Below are 15,445 nucleotides of genomic sequence, written 5' to 3' on the forward strand. Positions count from 1 at the left end.
CTATATATCAGTTTGGTTTTTTTCTGAACATTGCAATAGTATCTGCCTCAACTATCTTTCTCCTGCAGCCTATTCCTCTGTGTAAAAGAGTTGTCCTTCAGGTCTCTGTTAAATCTCACCTTAAACCTATATCCTCTAGTTGCTGATTCACCTGCCCTGGGCAAAATACTCTCTGTTCACTTGATCTATTTCATCTTTACATCATCAAAAACGTGAATTGATATGGTGAATATGTTTCTGTCACTCATAGACCAAAACATACCTCCTCTCACTTTTGAGAAAAAAATATTTACATCAAGCACTTAAGAAATTAAACTCCAAAGAAGTAACCCTAAGTGCACGTGAAGAGGATGAGCTACAGATGTGAAAACCCATGCGTGATGAAAGGTGTAAAAGGATTTGATGAAGGCTCAGCCATTCACATCATAGGTGGGTTTCATGTTGTGTTTGACCAAAGTACTGCAATGACTGTCATTGCATATTTGATATAGAAAAAAAATCCTCCTTCATTTTGTGCTGGATGCCTTGCATAGCAAATTGGCCAACCTAATTACCATGCAAACACATCAACTAGAAAATTACCTGCCAGAACCATAACTTCAACAACTGATACACATTTCTGTTTTATTTTGGACAAGCTAAGAAGCTGGGCACTGTGAACTTACTGTTATTTTCTTAGCAATTTCTGGACCATTAAAATGTAACTTGGACCTCACTTAAATCTGATATACATAAAAATCCTTAACAGTGCCAGAATGCCATCTTTGTGAAAGGGGTGATCGGGCATTCCGTGACTATCTCGGGTAAGGATGTGTATGTGTACCCTTTTTTTAGTGTATTTACGGACAACACGTGCAGTATACTTGGTGTGGAAGAGCGCTGAGACTTCACTGTTAAGGTTTGGATTTTAAACTTGGTGCAGGGGAGCACTGAGAGTTCACTATTAAGGTTCAGATTTTCTATTTGGTGTATAAGATGACCCTTGGTTTTGGAGTGACATTTTTAATATTTAAGGGCCATCTTGTATGCTGGCATATATGATATGTCGGTAATTATTGAGGTATAATTTTTTTAAATATTTAGCAACATTTTAAACTTTTACTTTCATGTCCTTGAATGTCAGCACATTTAATAACTTCAATAATCAGTGTCACATCTGACCAAGCTCTGGCCCAGTTATTCCACCAGGGACCTGGAACTGAGGACACCAACAGTCCAGGGTTCTAGGACTACATGCTGCAAGGACAGTTCAGAAGGATGTAATCCATTGATAAGAGGCTTTAGATCTTTTTCTTTCCATTCACATACTACCTTCAGTAATCCCTATGCCATAGGTGCTCTGTGATTAGTAAGGGATTACTGAAGGTGGGATGTGAGTGAAGTTTGAAAATCACTGTTTTAATCATACCTAATTTATTCGTTATGTGCACGGTTTCATAACTGTAAAGGAAATGGACTAATGATTTTTCTTAAGCAAAATAACTCAGTAACAATTGGGTCCAGAGCAGTGGTTTTCAACCTTTTTTCCCCACTCACATACGACCTTAAGTAACCTCTTACAGCCCACTACCAGCCATTTTTTGGGAAAAAATTAGATCTAACATGCATCAAATATGGTATATTATACACGACACTGGACACCAATGGTGTTGTGATACATGTCCCACCTCTTTTGCTCTCGAAATGCTGCTTGCTGTGTAAAAAGACACACTGACCTGGCATTATACCGGCTTTGTTCGGTTCAGTGTAAACAACCAAAACCGGCTAATGCCGGGGGTCTTCTTTACGGCAATATCATGGGATTTCTATTTTTTTAAAAAAGTAACTCTTTTCTCTGGTTGTATGTGTATCATCTGATGATAATAAACAAATTTGAATGTGATCGCTTATGCTTCTCATGACACACAAAATGTTGAACTGTAGTAATAGTTTATGTAATAATTGGACTTTCTCCCTGAAAGGGTGATGAATTATTTTCAATTTTCTGTAATTAATGCAGTACCAATAATATTGCAATATGGAGACCATCACAAAGGGATCCACACAATCTCTAGGTTTCTGATACTGTGGACCTTTCCTGAAATGGCACAATAGTATTTTAAAGTTTTGAAAATTGCCCCCTGACCCTGCTGTAGTATTCAACAAGATTGTGGGAATAAAGAAGATTGTTTTCACCTTGGATTGATTGAAATTTGGAATACATTTCTTGAGGATGTGGTAGAAGCAGGTGTCCCCGCAACATTTAAAAGTATTTAGAGAAGCACGTGAAATGTAATGGCAAAGAAGATTATGATCTATGTGTTGGAAAATGGGATCAGTATAAATATGTACTTCATTGCTATATCTTCTCTTAAACCTCTGGCTTCTTCTTATGCACACCTCTGCTGAGGAAAAGGGTTCTCACTAATTACCCTATTATGCACATAGTTTTGTACATTCAATTCTGCTCACCTTCCCTGCCCACCCCCCTGCCTCAACATCTCCACTTCAAGCAGAACAAAACTCAACCCATCTTCACAGTTGGATTGCCACATTCTTGTCAACATCCTGGTAAACCATCTCTACACCTTTTTAGTATGTTATTATATTTGTTTTACAAAATAAAAACAAACTGCTGGAGGAACTCATTGGGTTATTTGAGGGGAAAAACATTTCAATAATAGACTGCTAGTGATCCTCCTGACCACTAGGGGGAGTCAGAGATTAGTTTGTTGTATCTTGGTTCGATTCAAGATGGGGGCCTACATGTGGTCCTGAGTGAGTTCTTTAGCTAATAAATATAGTTGTTTTAAAAGAACCCAAGTTTCTTTACTACAATAAAAGAAACATGTGGTACCAGGAGTGGAAGCAATTCCAGGACTGTGCACAGGAGTGGAAGAAACATCACACAGTACCAGGAGTGTGTATTCTACCAGGAGTGAGAATGACTTGATATTGCAGCAGAAAGTGTGAAGGTTCCTGATGCTGTAAATTGGACTGGAAATGTTGACCACGAATGGAGGGTATTCAAACAAAGATTCATGCTGTACCTGCAAGCCATTGAAGTTGACAGCAAATCTGATGCATGGAAGATTGCCCTTCTACTTATTATGGTGGGACATTTGTTTTGCTGAGGCAGAAGGCCAGGGCAGGTTTGACAAGGTAATCAAGATGTTTGATTAACACTTCTCACCAAATAAAAATGAAACATTTAAGAGGTACATGTTTTGCTTATGCACACAGCTGCAGGGAGAGAGCTTTGTTATTTTTTTTTAATGAACTTGAAATTAAAAGCAAGAACATGCAATTTTGGACTACTGCAAGATTCAATAATCTGATCAAATTGTGTTAAGGATTACTGAAAAGAAAGTGAGAGAAAGGTTGCTGCGAGATGGTGCTTAAACTGGTGCTCTGAAGATATGCCATGCCAGTGAATTAGTTCTGCAGCACGCGAAAAAGTTCAATGAGAGTGCAAAAGCCAGTGAAAATGAAGGCATACCCATAGCCACAGAAAGTGTCCACACACATAAACAAAAAATGAGATAGAGGAAACAACATAAAGAAGTAAAAACAATCATTTGTAAATGATGTGGCAAAACAATGCCCAGCCAATGTTAAAGTCTGTAATAAGTGCAAAGGGCAGAATCACTATGCAAAGCAATGTTTTACTAAAGGGAAACAAAGCCGAAGTGAAGGGATGCACGCTGTACACACTATAGAGGAAACTGACCTAAGTGGGCATGGTAGTGCAGAAAGACACTGAACAGCCAAGCGTGAACAGAGTCAAGCAGGATAAGTGGACTGTGTCATTGCATACAAATGGAACAAATATTCCCTTCAAGCTGGACACAGGAACAAAGGTCAGTATGATCTGTGAGTGTGACATCAGGGCAATGAAAACAAAGCCACACATCCATCCAAATTCTGTACAGCTCAAAGCCTACAATGGACAGAGCATTGACACGAAAGGTACATGTAAACCCAAGGGTAAATTAAAGAAAAGAAGCACCACCTCAGGCTTTCAGACATCCCAGATGAACATGAATCACTGTTGGGTGACAAAGCATGTGAAAATTTAAGCCTAGTCAAGAGGATGTACACACCATGGAAACTTTTTGTGTTAGCTGGTGAGTTATCCAAGGGAATGACACAGAGTGAAGCACAGAATGAGAATTCCACAGATTAGTTGCACATTCAGAGCCAGCTCTTCAGCGCTTGATGTCCTGCTTTGCGGAAACTGCCAAAATGTTTGGCCTGGAAGTCAGCCTGAAGAAAACTGAGGTCCTCCATCAGCCAGCTCCCCACCATGACTACCAGCCCCCCCACATCTCCATCGGGCACACAAAACTCAAAACGGTCAACCAGTTTACCTATCTCGGCTGCACCATTTCATCAGATGCAAGGATCGACAATGAGATAGACAACAGACTCGCCAAGGCAAATAGCGCCTTTGGAAGACTACACAAAAGAGTCTGGAAAAACAACCAACTGAAAAACCTCACAAAGATAAGCGTATACAGAGCCGTTGTCATACCCACACTCCTGTTCGGCTCCGAATCATGGGTCCTCTACCGGCACCACCTACGGCTCCTAGAACGCTTCCACCAGCGTTGTCTCCGCTCCATCCTCAACATCCATTGGAGCGCTTTCATCCCTAACGTCGAAGTACTCGAGATGGCAGAGGTCGACAGCATCGAGTCCACGCTGCTGAAGATCCAGCTGCGCTGGATGGGTCTCGTCTCCAGAATGGAGGACCATCGCCTTCCCAAGATCATGTTATATGGCGAGCTCTCCACTGGCCACCGTGACAGAGGTGCACCAAAGAAAAGGTACAAGGACTGCCTAAAGAAATCTCTTGGTGCCTGCCACATTGACCACCGCCAGTGGGCTGATAACACCTCAAACCGTGCATCTTGGCGCCTCACAGTTTGGCGGGCAGCAACCTCCTTTGAAGAAGACCGCAGAGCCCACCTCACTGACAAAAGGCAAAGGAGGAAAATCCCAACACCCAACCCCAACCAACCAATTTTCCCTGCAACCGCTGCAACCGTGTCTGCCTGTCCCGCATCGGACTTGTCAGCCACAAATGAGCCTGCAGCTGACGTGGACTTTTTACCCCCTCCATAAATCTTCGTCCGCGAAGCCAAGCCAAAGAAAGAAAAAAAAAGATGTAAATCTCTACATGAATCTGATCACCGAATCTCTTCCCGTATTTGACATGAAATCCAAGCAGATCGCAGCTAAATCAGAAAAGGATACAGTTCTACAGAAGATCATCTAGAATCTGAATGAAGAATAGCTTTGAGATGAATGTCAGCCATACTACAACATCAGTGCTGAGCTGAGTGTTGTCAATAGGCTTTTACTCAGACAGAGCAGAATTATCATTCTTTAATTGCTGCATTAAAAAAATGCTAAAAAGGGTGCATGAGGACCATCTTGGAATGGTAAAATGCAAGAAGAGGCCCAGAACTACTGTTTATTGGCCAGGGATAAATGCTGACAGGATGGGTTCAAGCTGTAAGACCTGTTTGAAACATCATGCAAAGAAGACAAAGGAACCAGCAGAAACATGGCAGAAAGTTGGGACTGATCTGTTCCACATGGATAGAAATAATTACTTTCTGGCTATTGATTATCAAACTATCTGGAGATTGTGGTGCTTCCTTGTATGTCCTATCAAATATATGAAATCGATCTTTGCAAGACATGGAATTCCTCAAATGGTCTACAGTGACAATGGACCATGCTGCAGCTGTAGAGAATTCCAGAACTTTGCAGAAGAATCTGATTTTTCTTTTTCTTTAAGTCTTCTGCATCCACAGTAAAATGGCAAAGCAGAGAAAGGAGTTCACATGGTTAAACAGTTGCTCATGAAAGCACTAGATGAATACCATTTTTTCTTACAATCAGCTTAAATCATATTTAAAAAGAAAGTTAGGAATGAATTTTAGACTACCTGATCAAAGTCAATATGAATATTTAATGATTGATATGTTTATCAAAAGATTTATTACTAATGTGTAAATTGCGAGACTTATTTAAATCTAAATAGAGATGGGAAAGATTTAAATATACAAATTCAAGAAGAAACATGGTCAAAATTATGTCATAAAAGTGTAACTAATACAATTAATGTTAGATACTAAATGGTACAATTCAATTATATTCTTTCTTTGGCTTGGCTTCGCGGATGAAGATTTATGGAGGGGGTAAAAGTCCACGTCAGCTGCAGGCTTGTTTGTGGCTGACAAGTCCGATGCGGGACAGGCAGACACGGTTGCAGCGGCTGCAGGGGAAAATTGGTTGGTTGGGGTTGGGTGTTGGGTTTTTCCTCCTTTGCCTTTTGTCAGTGAGGTGGGCTCTGCGGTCTTCTTCAAAGGAGGTTGCTGCCCGCCAAACTGTGAGGCGCCAAGATGCACGGTTTGAGGCGATATCAGCCCACTGGCGGTGGTCAATGTGGCAGGCACCAAGAGATTTCTTTAGGCAGTCCTTGTACCTCTTCTTTGGTGCACCTCTGTCACGGTGGCCAGTGGAGAGCTCGCCATATAACACAATCTTGGGAAGGCGATGGTCCTCCATTCTGGAGACGTGACCCACCCAGCGCAGCTGGATCTTCAGCAGCGTGGACTCGATGCTGTCGACCTCTGCCATCTCGAGTACTTCGACGTTAGGGATGAACAGAGGAACTACTGACATGGTCTTTGCCCTCAGACAGCTCCAAGAAAAGTGCAGAGAACAAAACAAAGGACTCTACATCACCTTTGTTGACCTCACCAAAGCCTTCGACAATTCAATTATATTATACTCCATATAAATTACATGGAATTAATTCAAATTGTTCTGGTCATTTGTTTTAAATGTAATAAAGAAGTAGGAACTATCCTCCATGCAGTTTGGCAATGTGAAAAAGTAGAAAAATTTGGGGAAGGTTTAAGTATTTTATCGTGACGAGTTATGAAGGTGCAAGTTTTGAAAGATCCCAAAATATTTTTATTGGGAGATATTTTTGATTTGAAGTTAGATATTTACCAGAAGTTTTTAAATGTAGCAATAGCAATAGCAAAGAAATGTATAGCTGTAACTTGGAAATTAGACAATAATGTGGGATTGAATAAATGGCAAATGGAACTACTAAAAGGGTATACCATTAGAGAAAATAATGTAACATTAATGGAATCAACCAGAAACATTTTATAAGATTTGGAAACCTCATATGGATTTTATTGCTATGACTTTATCTACTGCGTCCTCCAACTCACCTTAGTTAATTCAATGTTCAGGATCACGATGTAAATTTAAATTTAATTAAGGAAGAGGTTATATGATTATAAGCCAGGCTTTTTTTTTCTTTTCCTCCATTCTGCCAGGCACTGCCTGAAGGGGTGACAGCGGCAGACACCCCCATTATATTCACGAACTCGATGACCAGTCACCATCGCACAGTCCTCGAAAATGGGGATTACTGCACGGTAAATGGTCGCCGGCGTGGACGAGACCTCTCCCCTGCGGTGGTGCAAGAACCCAACGTGGGCTGACCGGCTGCCGGGCTGCAATTGGGCGCATGCGCGCACGCGACAAACGGACCGCAAACCCGCCCGAGCTTCAGCGTCCGTATCACTATGACAACGCCAAGCGTTTCACTCGCGACGGGGATTATTCGGCTCGCTGATTGGGTGAGCAGGTGCAAAATGGTGGCGGCAATGGCCGCGTGGGGGTCAGCGGGCGGCAGGCCCCTCCGAGCCCAGTAAACGAAGTTCGTCCAGTCCACCTTCACCTGACCCTGTTTTGCGTTATGTTTAAGAACGAGTATCAGGTAATGTTTCAATAATGCACTTCTGGGAAATGGGAGAATAAACAACGCGTTAACAATAAGTTTTGAGGTCAGACCAATGTGTTTGTAGTGTCCCTATTTTTCCTTTTTATTTAATGTTATATTTTTAAAGCAAGAGAACAATTGCAATGATCGTATATTTCCTTATTGCCTGTTGTTCCCCCAACGACCATTGTAGGAGCAAATGTATAACTCTATTGGAAAACCAACACGACTTTCTTTTCAATAAAGGGAGGACCCTTTGTTGAAATCTTCAGCTCACAAGGCAAAGATCCAGTTGCAAAGTGGAAGCTTTGTGGAAGTCCTTCAGTCCAGAAAGTAAGTTTTTGGTTTTTTTTAAAAAAAAGTGCACGCAAAATGGCTTTGGGAAGGATATTCTAAATTTATATTTACTGCATTTGTTTTGTTTACATTTATTTACAAATATTTTGCAAGAGTGCTCTTTAAAATGTTAATAAACCCAGATGGTGGCAGAAGATGTGTAACTGCATAAATTTTATTCCAGGAAGTCTTTAACTATGCTTGCTACAATACTTTTGGAGCATGGCCATTGTTGTCCTGTGAGAAGTTATGTGGCCCATTTGAGCACAACCCGATCCTATAAATCAGGATAACAGTAAAAGTATCATATTTTTGTAGTTGGTCGCAAGAGAAACATTGAAGAGGACATTGGCAATAGCTTTTCAACTTTTACATTCATAGGGGACCAAAGTGGCCTCACTTTTGGCTATGCAGGCTTCCTCAAGGGTGCACTGAAACGTCAGCTTCAATTGTTATCCTGCTGTGGATGAAATGCATGAGCACAGGAACAGGGATGTTGTGTTACAACTTTCCACTATGTGGTGAATCCAACTTGGAGTATTGTACACGTGGTTGATCATCTTGCTGTAAAAAAGATGTCATTAAGCTCGAAAGGGTTCAGAAGAGTTTCTTGAGAAGGTTGCCAGGATGATAAGCTTGGAATTCAAAAGGAAAGGTTATGTTAACTGGAAGGTTCCCCTCCCACTCCTGGGCTAAGGGGGACCTTTGCTGAGGTTTATAAAATCATGAGTGCTGAAATCGAGTTAGTTATTGCCCTTTTCCCAGGATTTGGGCTGCTGAAGATAGGGATTTGAGGGGAAAGAATTAAAAGGGACCTGAGAGGCACTTTCAATGCAAAGTGAGTGTGAGATGGGTAGATGAGGTAAGCAGCCCGAGAAAATAGTATGATGGGTATATTTGGGACATTTTAAAAGACATTTAGACAAGCATGTGGTAAGGAAAAGATGAGAGGAATAAGGACTGACTGCAGGTAAATGGGGTTTGCTTGGTTGACATGGACAAGGGCCTGTCTCTGTGGTGTAGAATTCTGACTTTAGCAAATTCACTTAATTAGGTATTGCTTTATGCTTAACCCAACACGGATGGAGAGGAAAAATATTTCAGTCAGAATAGTGTGTGGCTTAAGAGGAAGCCTTCGGGTAATAGCTTTTCATGTTCCCACAATTAAATAATTTGGAAGCTACTGTTAGAAGTATCCCAGTTCTCCACTTTAAGTGCTCATCTAAATGTAAAAGCAGTTGTTTGACAAAGCTATTTACTTCTACTAAAAATAGTAGAAAATATTAGTGCAAATGCAATTAAATATGAGCGAATTTTAAACTGTTTTACATAATTGTTATCCCTGTTAAAGGTGCTGAGCTTTCATTAGTGTGATTTGTTAAAAAGCCTTGTTGCTACTTGTTTTGCTCACAAATATCTTTCAGAATATGAACTAAAAATTGTATGGCATTCAAAAGTGAGAGCAGGAAGGATAATGATAGGGCTACTGCTTGAGGCTACTTGTTCTCCAAATGCCAAAACATTATCCATGTACCGGTAAATAATTCTGCAACAGTCCTTAATGTTTCATGAGCATGACCTGTGCTGTTTGCAGGTCTCATCGGTGGAGAAACCTGTGGCCATTTCATACATTTAATTTGCCTCGTGACCTCTAATAAATGATTCCTTTCTCTGCATTAAGAACTGTGGCACAGTTCAAAATAATTCTGGGTATGGCACTCCAAGGATGCCACTCACAGGTGCAGGCCACACTATTTTGTCTCCTGTTCACACCAAATCTGTGCTTTGCAGATGCATTGCACAGATGCTCTCTACTGCTTATTTCTACTGAAAAGATTCCATGTCTTCTAAACAGCTTTATCAACATTCTGGTTTTTTTCACAGATTTATGCTCCCAATTATCCAGTTCTGTGTTCTTATAAATTGTTTAATTGGTAATATGTATAGATTTGATTCTGAAAGTTGGTGTCTTAAATCTCCCTGAAATCAGTTTAAAGAAAAAAAAAATTCCCAAGAGTGCTGCTTTATAAAGCAATGAGCACCACTGTTCAAGTTGTTAAAACAACTTTTCGACCTGCATCACTGAGATCAAAACTACAACCTCCTTGTGAGGGAAGACTGATGATGAAAATTCCTGGGTGGTTTAAGGATACCAAATGATGATTTGCCAGTGTGTAAATATAGTCTGTGATCCAGTGAAATGTGTAGCTTGAGCTGGAAAGTGAAAAAATGTTGCCTACAATTTGAAGACTATCATGCCAGCAAGGTCATTGCAGTCTGAATGCATTTGATTGGATGGAGTGCAGTGGGTTGTTGATGGACAAATTTAAAAAAAAGTATTTACTGTCATTTAGTTGCCAGGGTATCACCTACTCTTCATTAAGGATGAAATGTATTGATGAGAGGCACGTTCAGAATTAGACCTTTGCATCTAACTATAGTTTTTTTAAATCATTTCCTTTTATTCAGTATTGTTTGCAATGTGTCCATAGATTATAGTTTGATTTCCTTCATGTTTTGACCCAAAGTCTAATCTTAATGTATGAAAACTGTTTATTTCTCTCCAACTGATGACAAGACTTTGGTTATTTTATCACTTTTGTGCCTTTTGTATGATCACGACATGAATTAGAGATGAGGCATGAGCTGATTTAGAAGCCAACCACCGGAACATAAATAACATGTTCATCTCTCTTTTTTAATCTCCACTGGACTGGTGATTTCATTGTCATCTTCGTAACTTCAAATTATTTTTGTTAACCTGATTTATATTGTTGTCAGCTCTTTGAGATTTACTTATGCCTGTCAACATAACTTAATGTTATAACACTGAATAAATCACATACACTAGGCTGAAAAAGTATTGAATATGAAATCTTACAGATAAATTGTCAGATAACTCTACCTTTATGTATACGTCAATGGAAGTGGCAATCATTTGGAACCCTTGTTATCAAATAGTGATATAAATTCATGTTTTGTGATGTCTTGAAAGCTTGTGCTGTATTAGGGACCTTTGCTGCTCATGTTTTTAGTTGTGACTTTGTTTTTGAAATATTGTACATGGGCTGGTGTCAAAGGAAGGGATATTTCCCATTACAATTGCACACTTTAATTATTAAACATATGGAAGAGCAAATTTGGTAAATGTACTAAACAGAAATCTTCTCCCATAAAGCATTATGTATTTTTTCATAATGCAATAAAATCCTTTATCCAGAATTCAAGCAACTGACAAAAATAATTGCAAAAAATAAATAGACTTTTTAAAAAAATGAAAGTTTAAAAATTTCTTCTCCTCTTCCCCTCCCCGGGCCCTGTGGTCAGTTCGCTAATCCATGTAACACGCAATCTCAAGCAACCAGCAAATTCACTTGTCTTGCATCTAGCAATCCTCATAGGTGCTGGATACTGGTTTTGTTTTACTGAACACAGTTATGTGCAGTTTAAACTACATCTACATTTTTAGGATCTTGAAAGCGCTGTCTGCGAAAACTATTCAATAATATTTAGAGTTGGATAAATGTTTGACTGGAAAAAATTGAAGGTGTGTAGAGAGACCAAATCTAATTTACTAGATTTTTGTAGACCCATGGTCAAATTGTACTCTTTCAGTAATGTAACATTGTGCCATATCACTGGCAGCTTGCAGATTCTTGTTTTGATAACAAATCAAGATTATTTTATTGTCATGTAATAAAACATATTGCAGTCTAAAGGCAATTTCGTGTAATAAGATAAGCAAAGATTTGCCATCAGCAGAAATTGCCCAGCACCCCTTACAGTCAGAAAGAGAAGCTAAAGGGAATCCCTTCAGTGTTATTAAGTTTCTGTGAATTCACTTCCAGCAATTCCGCAGCCACACGGACTTCAGTCTAAATCATCGGCAACCTGAGTTCCAGGTGCAAACCTCCGATGTGATCAGGAAACCTTCACCCTCTCATATCCAGATTCCAATACCCATTATCTCTGCAAATAGGTGTGAGTCCTCTGTCCACAGTCACCCGCAGCCTATGAGTTCCTCGCCTCGAGTCACCAACAACCTGCCATTTGTGTGTTCTTCAGCCTCTGAACCCCTCACTTGGGCAAAACCATGTATTTTTTTTTGGCAACTTTAGTAGATTTATTCATAATATCTTGTTTCATAAAGCATTGGGCACCACTATTCAAGTTGATTTTAAAAACTTGTCTAGCCATATCGCTAAGATCCTGATGACAGCATCCATGTGTGTAATTTTTTAAAAAACAGAAAATATATAAAGTGCTGTTTAGATTTTGAACTTTTTTTTCTTTCAGTTATGTTTGATTTGCTCATTGTTGATATCTTTGGCTTGGCTTCGCGGACGAAGATTTACGGAGGGGGTAAATGTCCACGTCAGCTGCAGGCTCGTTTGTGGCTGACAAGTCCGATGCGGGGCAGGCAGACACGGTTGCAGCGGTTGCAGGGGAAAATTGGTTGGTTGGGGTTGGGTGTTGGGATTTTCCTCCTTTGCCTTTTGTCAGTGAGGTGGGCTCTGCGGTCTTCAAAGGAGGTTGCTGCCCGCCAAACTGTGAGGCGCCAAGATGCACGGTTTGAGGCGATATCAGCCCACTGGCGGTGGTCAATGTGGCAGGCACCAAGAGATTTCTTTAGGCAGTCCTTGTACCACTTCTTTGGTGCACCTCTGTCACGGTGGCCAGTGGAGAGCTCGCCATATAACACGATCTTGGGAAGGCGATGGTCCTCCATTCTGGAGACGTGACCCACCCAGTGCAGCTGGATCTTCAGCAGCGTGGACTTGATGCTGTCGACCTCTGCCATCTCAAGTACTTCGACGTTAGGGATGAAGGCGCTCCAATGAATGTTGAGGATGGAGCGGAGACAACGCTGGTGGAAGCGTTCTAGGAGCCGTAGGTGATGCCGGTAGAGGACCCATGATTCGGATCCGAACAGGAGTGTGGGTATGACAACGACTCTATATACGCTTATCTTTGTGAGGTTTTTCAGTTGGTTGTTTTTCCAGACTCTTTTGTGTAGTCTTCCAAAGGCGCTATTTGCCTTGGCGAGTCTGTTGTCTATCTCGTTGTCGATCCTTGCATCTGAAGAAATGGTGCAGCCGAGATAGGTAAACTGGTTGACTGTTTTGAGTTTTGTGTGCCCGATGGAGATGTGGGGGGGCTGGTAGTCATGGTGGGGAGCTGGCTGATGGAGGACCTCAGTTTTCTTTAGGCTGACTTCCAGGCCAAACATTTTGGCAGTTTCCGCAAAACAGGACGTCAAGCGCTGAAGAGCTGGCTCTGAATGGGCAACTAAAGCGGCATCGTCTGCAAAGAGTAGCTCACGGACAAGTTTCTCTTGTGTCTTGGTGTGAGCTTGCAGGCGCCTCAGATTGAAGAGACTGCCATCCGTGCGGTACCGGATGTAAACAGCGTCTTCATTGTTGAGGTCTTTCATGGCTTGGTTCAGCATCATGCTGAAGAAGATTGAAAAGAGGGTTGGTGCGAGAACACAGCCTTGCTTCATGCCATTGTTAATGGAGTTGGTTTCAGAGAGCTCATTGCTGTATCTGACCCGACCTTGTTGGTTTTCGTGCAGTTGGATAATCATGTTGAGGAACTTTGGGGGGCATCTGATGCACTCTAGTATTTGCCAAAGCCCTTTCCTGCTCAAGGTGTCGAAGGCTTTGGTGAGGTCAACAAAGGTGATGTAGAGTGCTTTGTTTTGTTCTTTGCATTTTTCTTGGAGCTGTCTGAGGGCAAAGACCATGTCAGTAGTTCCTCTGTCTGCGCGAAAGCCGCACTGTGATTCTGGGAGAATATTTTCGGCGACATTGGGTATTATTCTATTTAAGAGAATCCTAGCGAAGATTTTGCCTCCAATGGTGAGCAGCGTGATTCCCCTGTAATTTGAGCAGTCTGATTTCTCGCCTTTGTTTTTGTACAGGGTGATGATGGTGGCATCACGAAGGTCCTGAGGCAGTTTTCCTTGGTCCCAACAAAGCTTGAAAAACTCATGCAGTTTGACATGCAGAGTTTTGCCACCAGCCTTCCAGACCTCTGGGGGGATTCCATCCATACCTGCTGTTTTGCCACTTTTCAGTTACTCGATTGCCTTATATGTCTCATCCTGGGTGAAGACCTCATCCAGCTCTAGCCTTAGGGGCTGTTGAGGGAGCTGGAGCAGGGCGGAATCTTGGACTGAGCGGTTGGCACTGAAAAGAGATTGGAAGTGTTCTGACCATCGGTTGAGGATGGAGATCTTGTCGCTGAGGAGGACTTTGCCGTCTGAGCTGCGCATCGGGCTTTGGACTTGGGGTGAGGGGCCGTACACAGCCTTTAGAGCCTCGTAGAAACCCCTGAAGTCACCAATGTCTGCGCTGAGCTGGGTTCGCTTTGCGAGGCTAGTCCACCACTCATTTTGGATCTCCCGGAGTTTGCGCTGAAGATGGCTGCATGCGCGACGGAAGGCTTGTTTCTTCTCTGGACAGGACGGCTTTGTAAGGTGAGCCTGGTGGGCAGCTCGCTTCTTTGCCAGCAGCTCCTGGATTTCCTGGCTGTTTTCGTTGAACCAGTCCTTGTTTTTCCTGTAGGAGAAGCCCAGTACCTCTTCAGTGGATTGCAGTATGGTAGTCTACAGCTGATCCCAGAGGGTTTCAGGGGACGAGTCCGTGAGGCGGATTGCATCGTCGAGCTTTGTTTTGAGGTTTGCCTGGAAGTTTCCTGTCACTTCGTCTGACTGCAGGTTTCCAACATTGAACCTCTTTCTGGGGGTTTTACTGTTCCTGGGCTTTGGCTTGAAGTGAAGGTTGAGCTTGCAGCGAACCAGCCGATGGTCAGTGTGGCATTCCGCGCTGGGCGTGACCCTGGTGTGGAGCACATCTCGTTTGTCACTTTCTTGCACCAGGATGTAGTCCAGGAGGTACCAGTGTTTGGATCGGGGATACATCCAGGTAGTCTTAAGGCTGTCTCTCTGCTGAAAAAGGGTGTTTGTAATGACAAGCCGCTGTTCTGCGCAGAGCTCCAACAGGAGGCGCCCATTGTCGTTGCACTTGCCGACGCCATGCTTGCCCAGGATTCCTGGCCATGTTTCTGAGTCTTTGCCGACGCGAGCGTTGAAGTCGCCAAGGATGACAACCTTGTCGGCTGTAGGGGTGCGTTGGATGAGGTTGCACAGGTCAGTGTAGAACTTGTCCTTTTCTGCTGGCTCCGCCTGGAGGGTTGGAGCATAGACACTGATGAGGGTGATGCGACGCTTGTTTTGAAGTGGGAGTCGCATGGACATGATCCTGTCCGAGTGGCCTGTCGGAAGGTTTTCGAGTTTGGAGGCAATGG

General features: G+C 42.1%; 1 protein-coding gene and 1 long non-coding RNA gene across 13 annotated transcripts in view; one reads left to right on the forward strand and one right to left on the reverse strand.

Annotated features, from left to right (window-relative positions):
- Positions 1-7,521, reverse strand: part of LOC138764126 (uncharacterized) — a 97,879-nt gene extending 90,358 nt beyond the window's left edge. Inside the window, exon 1 of the long non-coding RNA XR_011357996.1 lies at positions 7,242-7,521. This is a non-coding gene — a long non-coding RNA (uncharacterized lncRNA). The remainder of the gene's footprint in view (positions 1-7,241) is intronic.
- Positions 7,522-7,660: 139 nt separating this feature from the next.
- Positions 7,661-15,445, forward strand: part of cfap20dc (CFAP20 domain containing) — a 345,044-nt gene continuing 337,259 nt past the window's right edge. For 10 of the 12 annotated variants that reach the window (XR_011357997.1, XR_011357998.1, XM_069939544.1 and 7 more), the window contains exons 1-2: positions 7,661-7,795; positions 8,045-8,131. Coding sequence is in view for 9 of the 12 variants with exons in the window: in XM_069939544.1 (XP_069795645.1) it covers positions 7,775-7,795; positions 8,045-8,131 (108 nt within the window). In the remaining 3 variants the exon portion in view is untranslated. Of the gene's footprint in view, positions 7,796-7,991; positions 8,132-15,445 lie in introns of all 12 variants that reach the window. The other 2 variants (XM_069939547.1, XM_069939545.1) reach the window with 2 other exon arrangements.

Source organism: Narcine bancroftii, chromosome 5, assembly GCF_036971445.1.
Source record: "Narcine bancroftii isolate sNarBan1 chromosome 5, sNarBan1.hap1, whole genome shotgun sequence".
Taxonomy (NCBI): Eukaryota; Metazoa; Chordata; class Chondrichthyes; order Torpediniformes; family Narcinidae; genus Narcine; species Narcine bancroftii.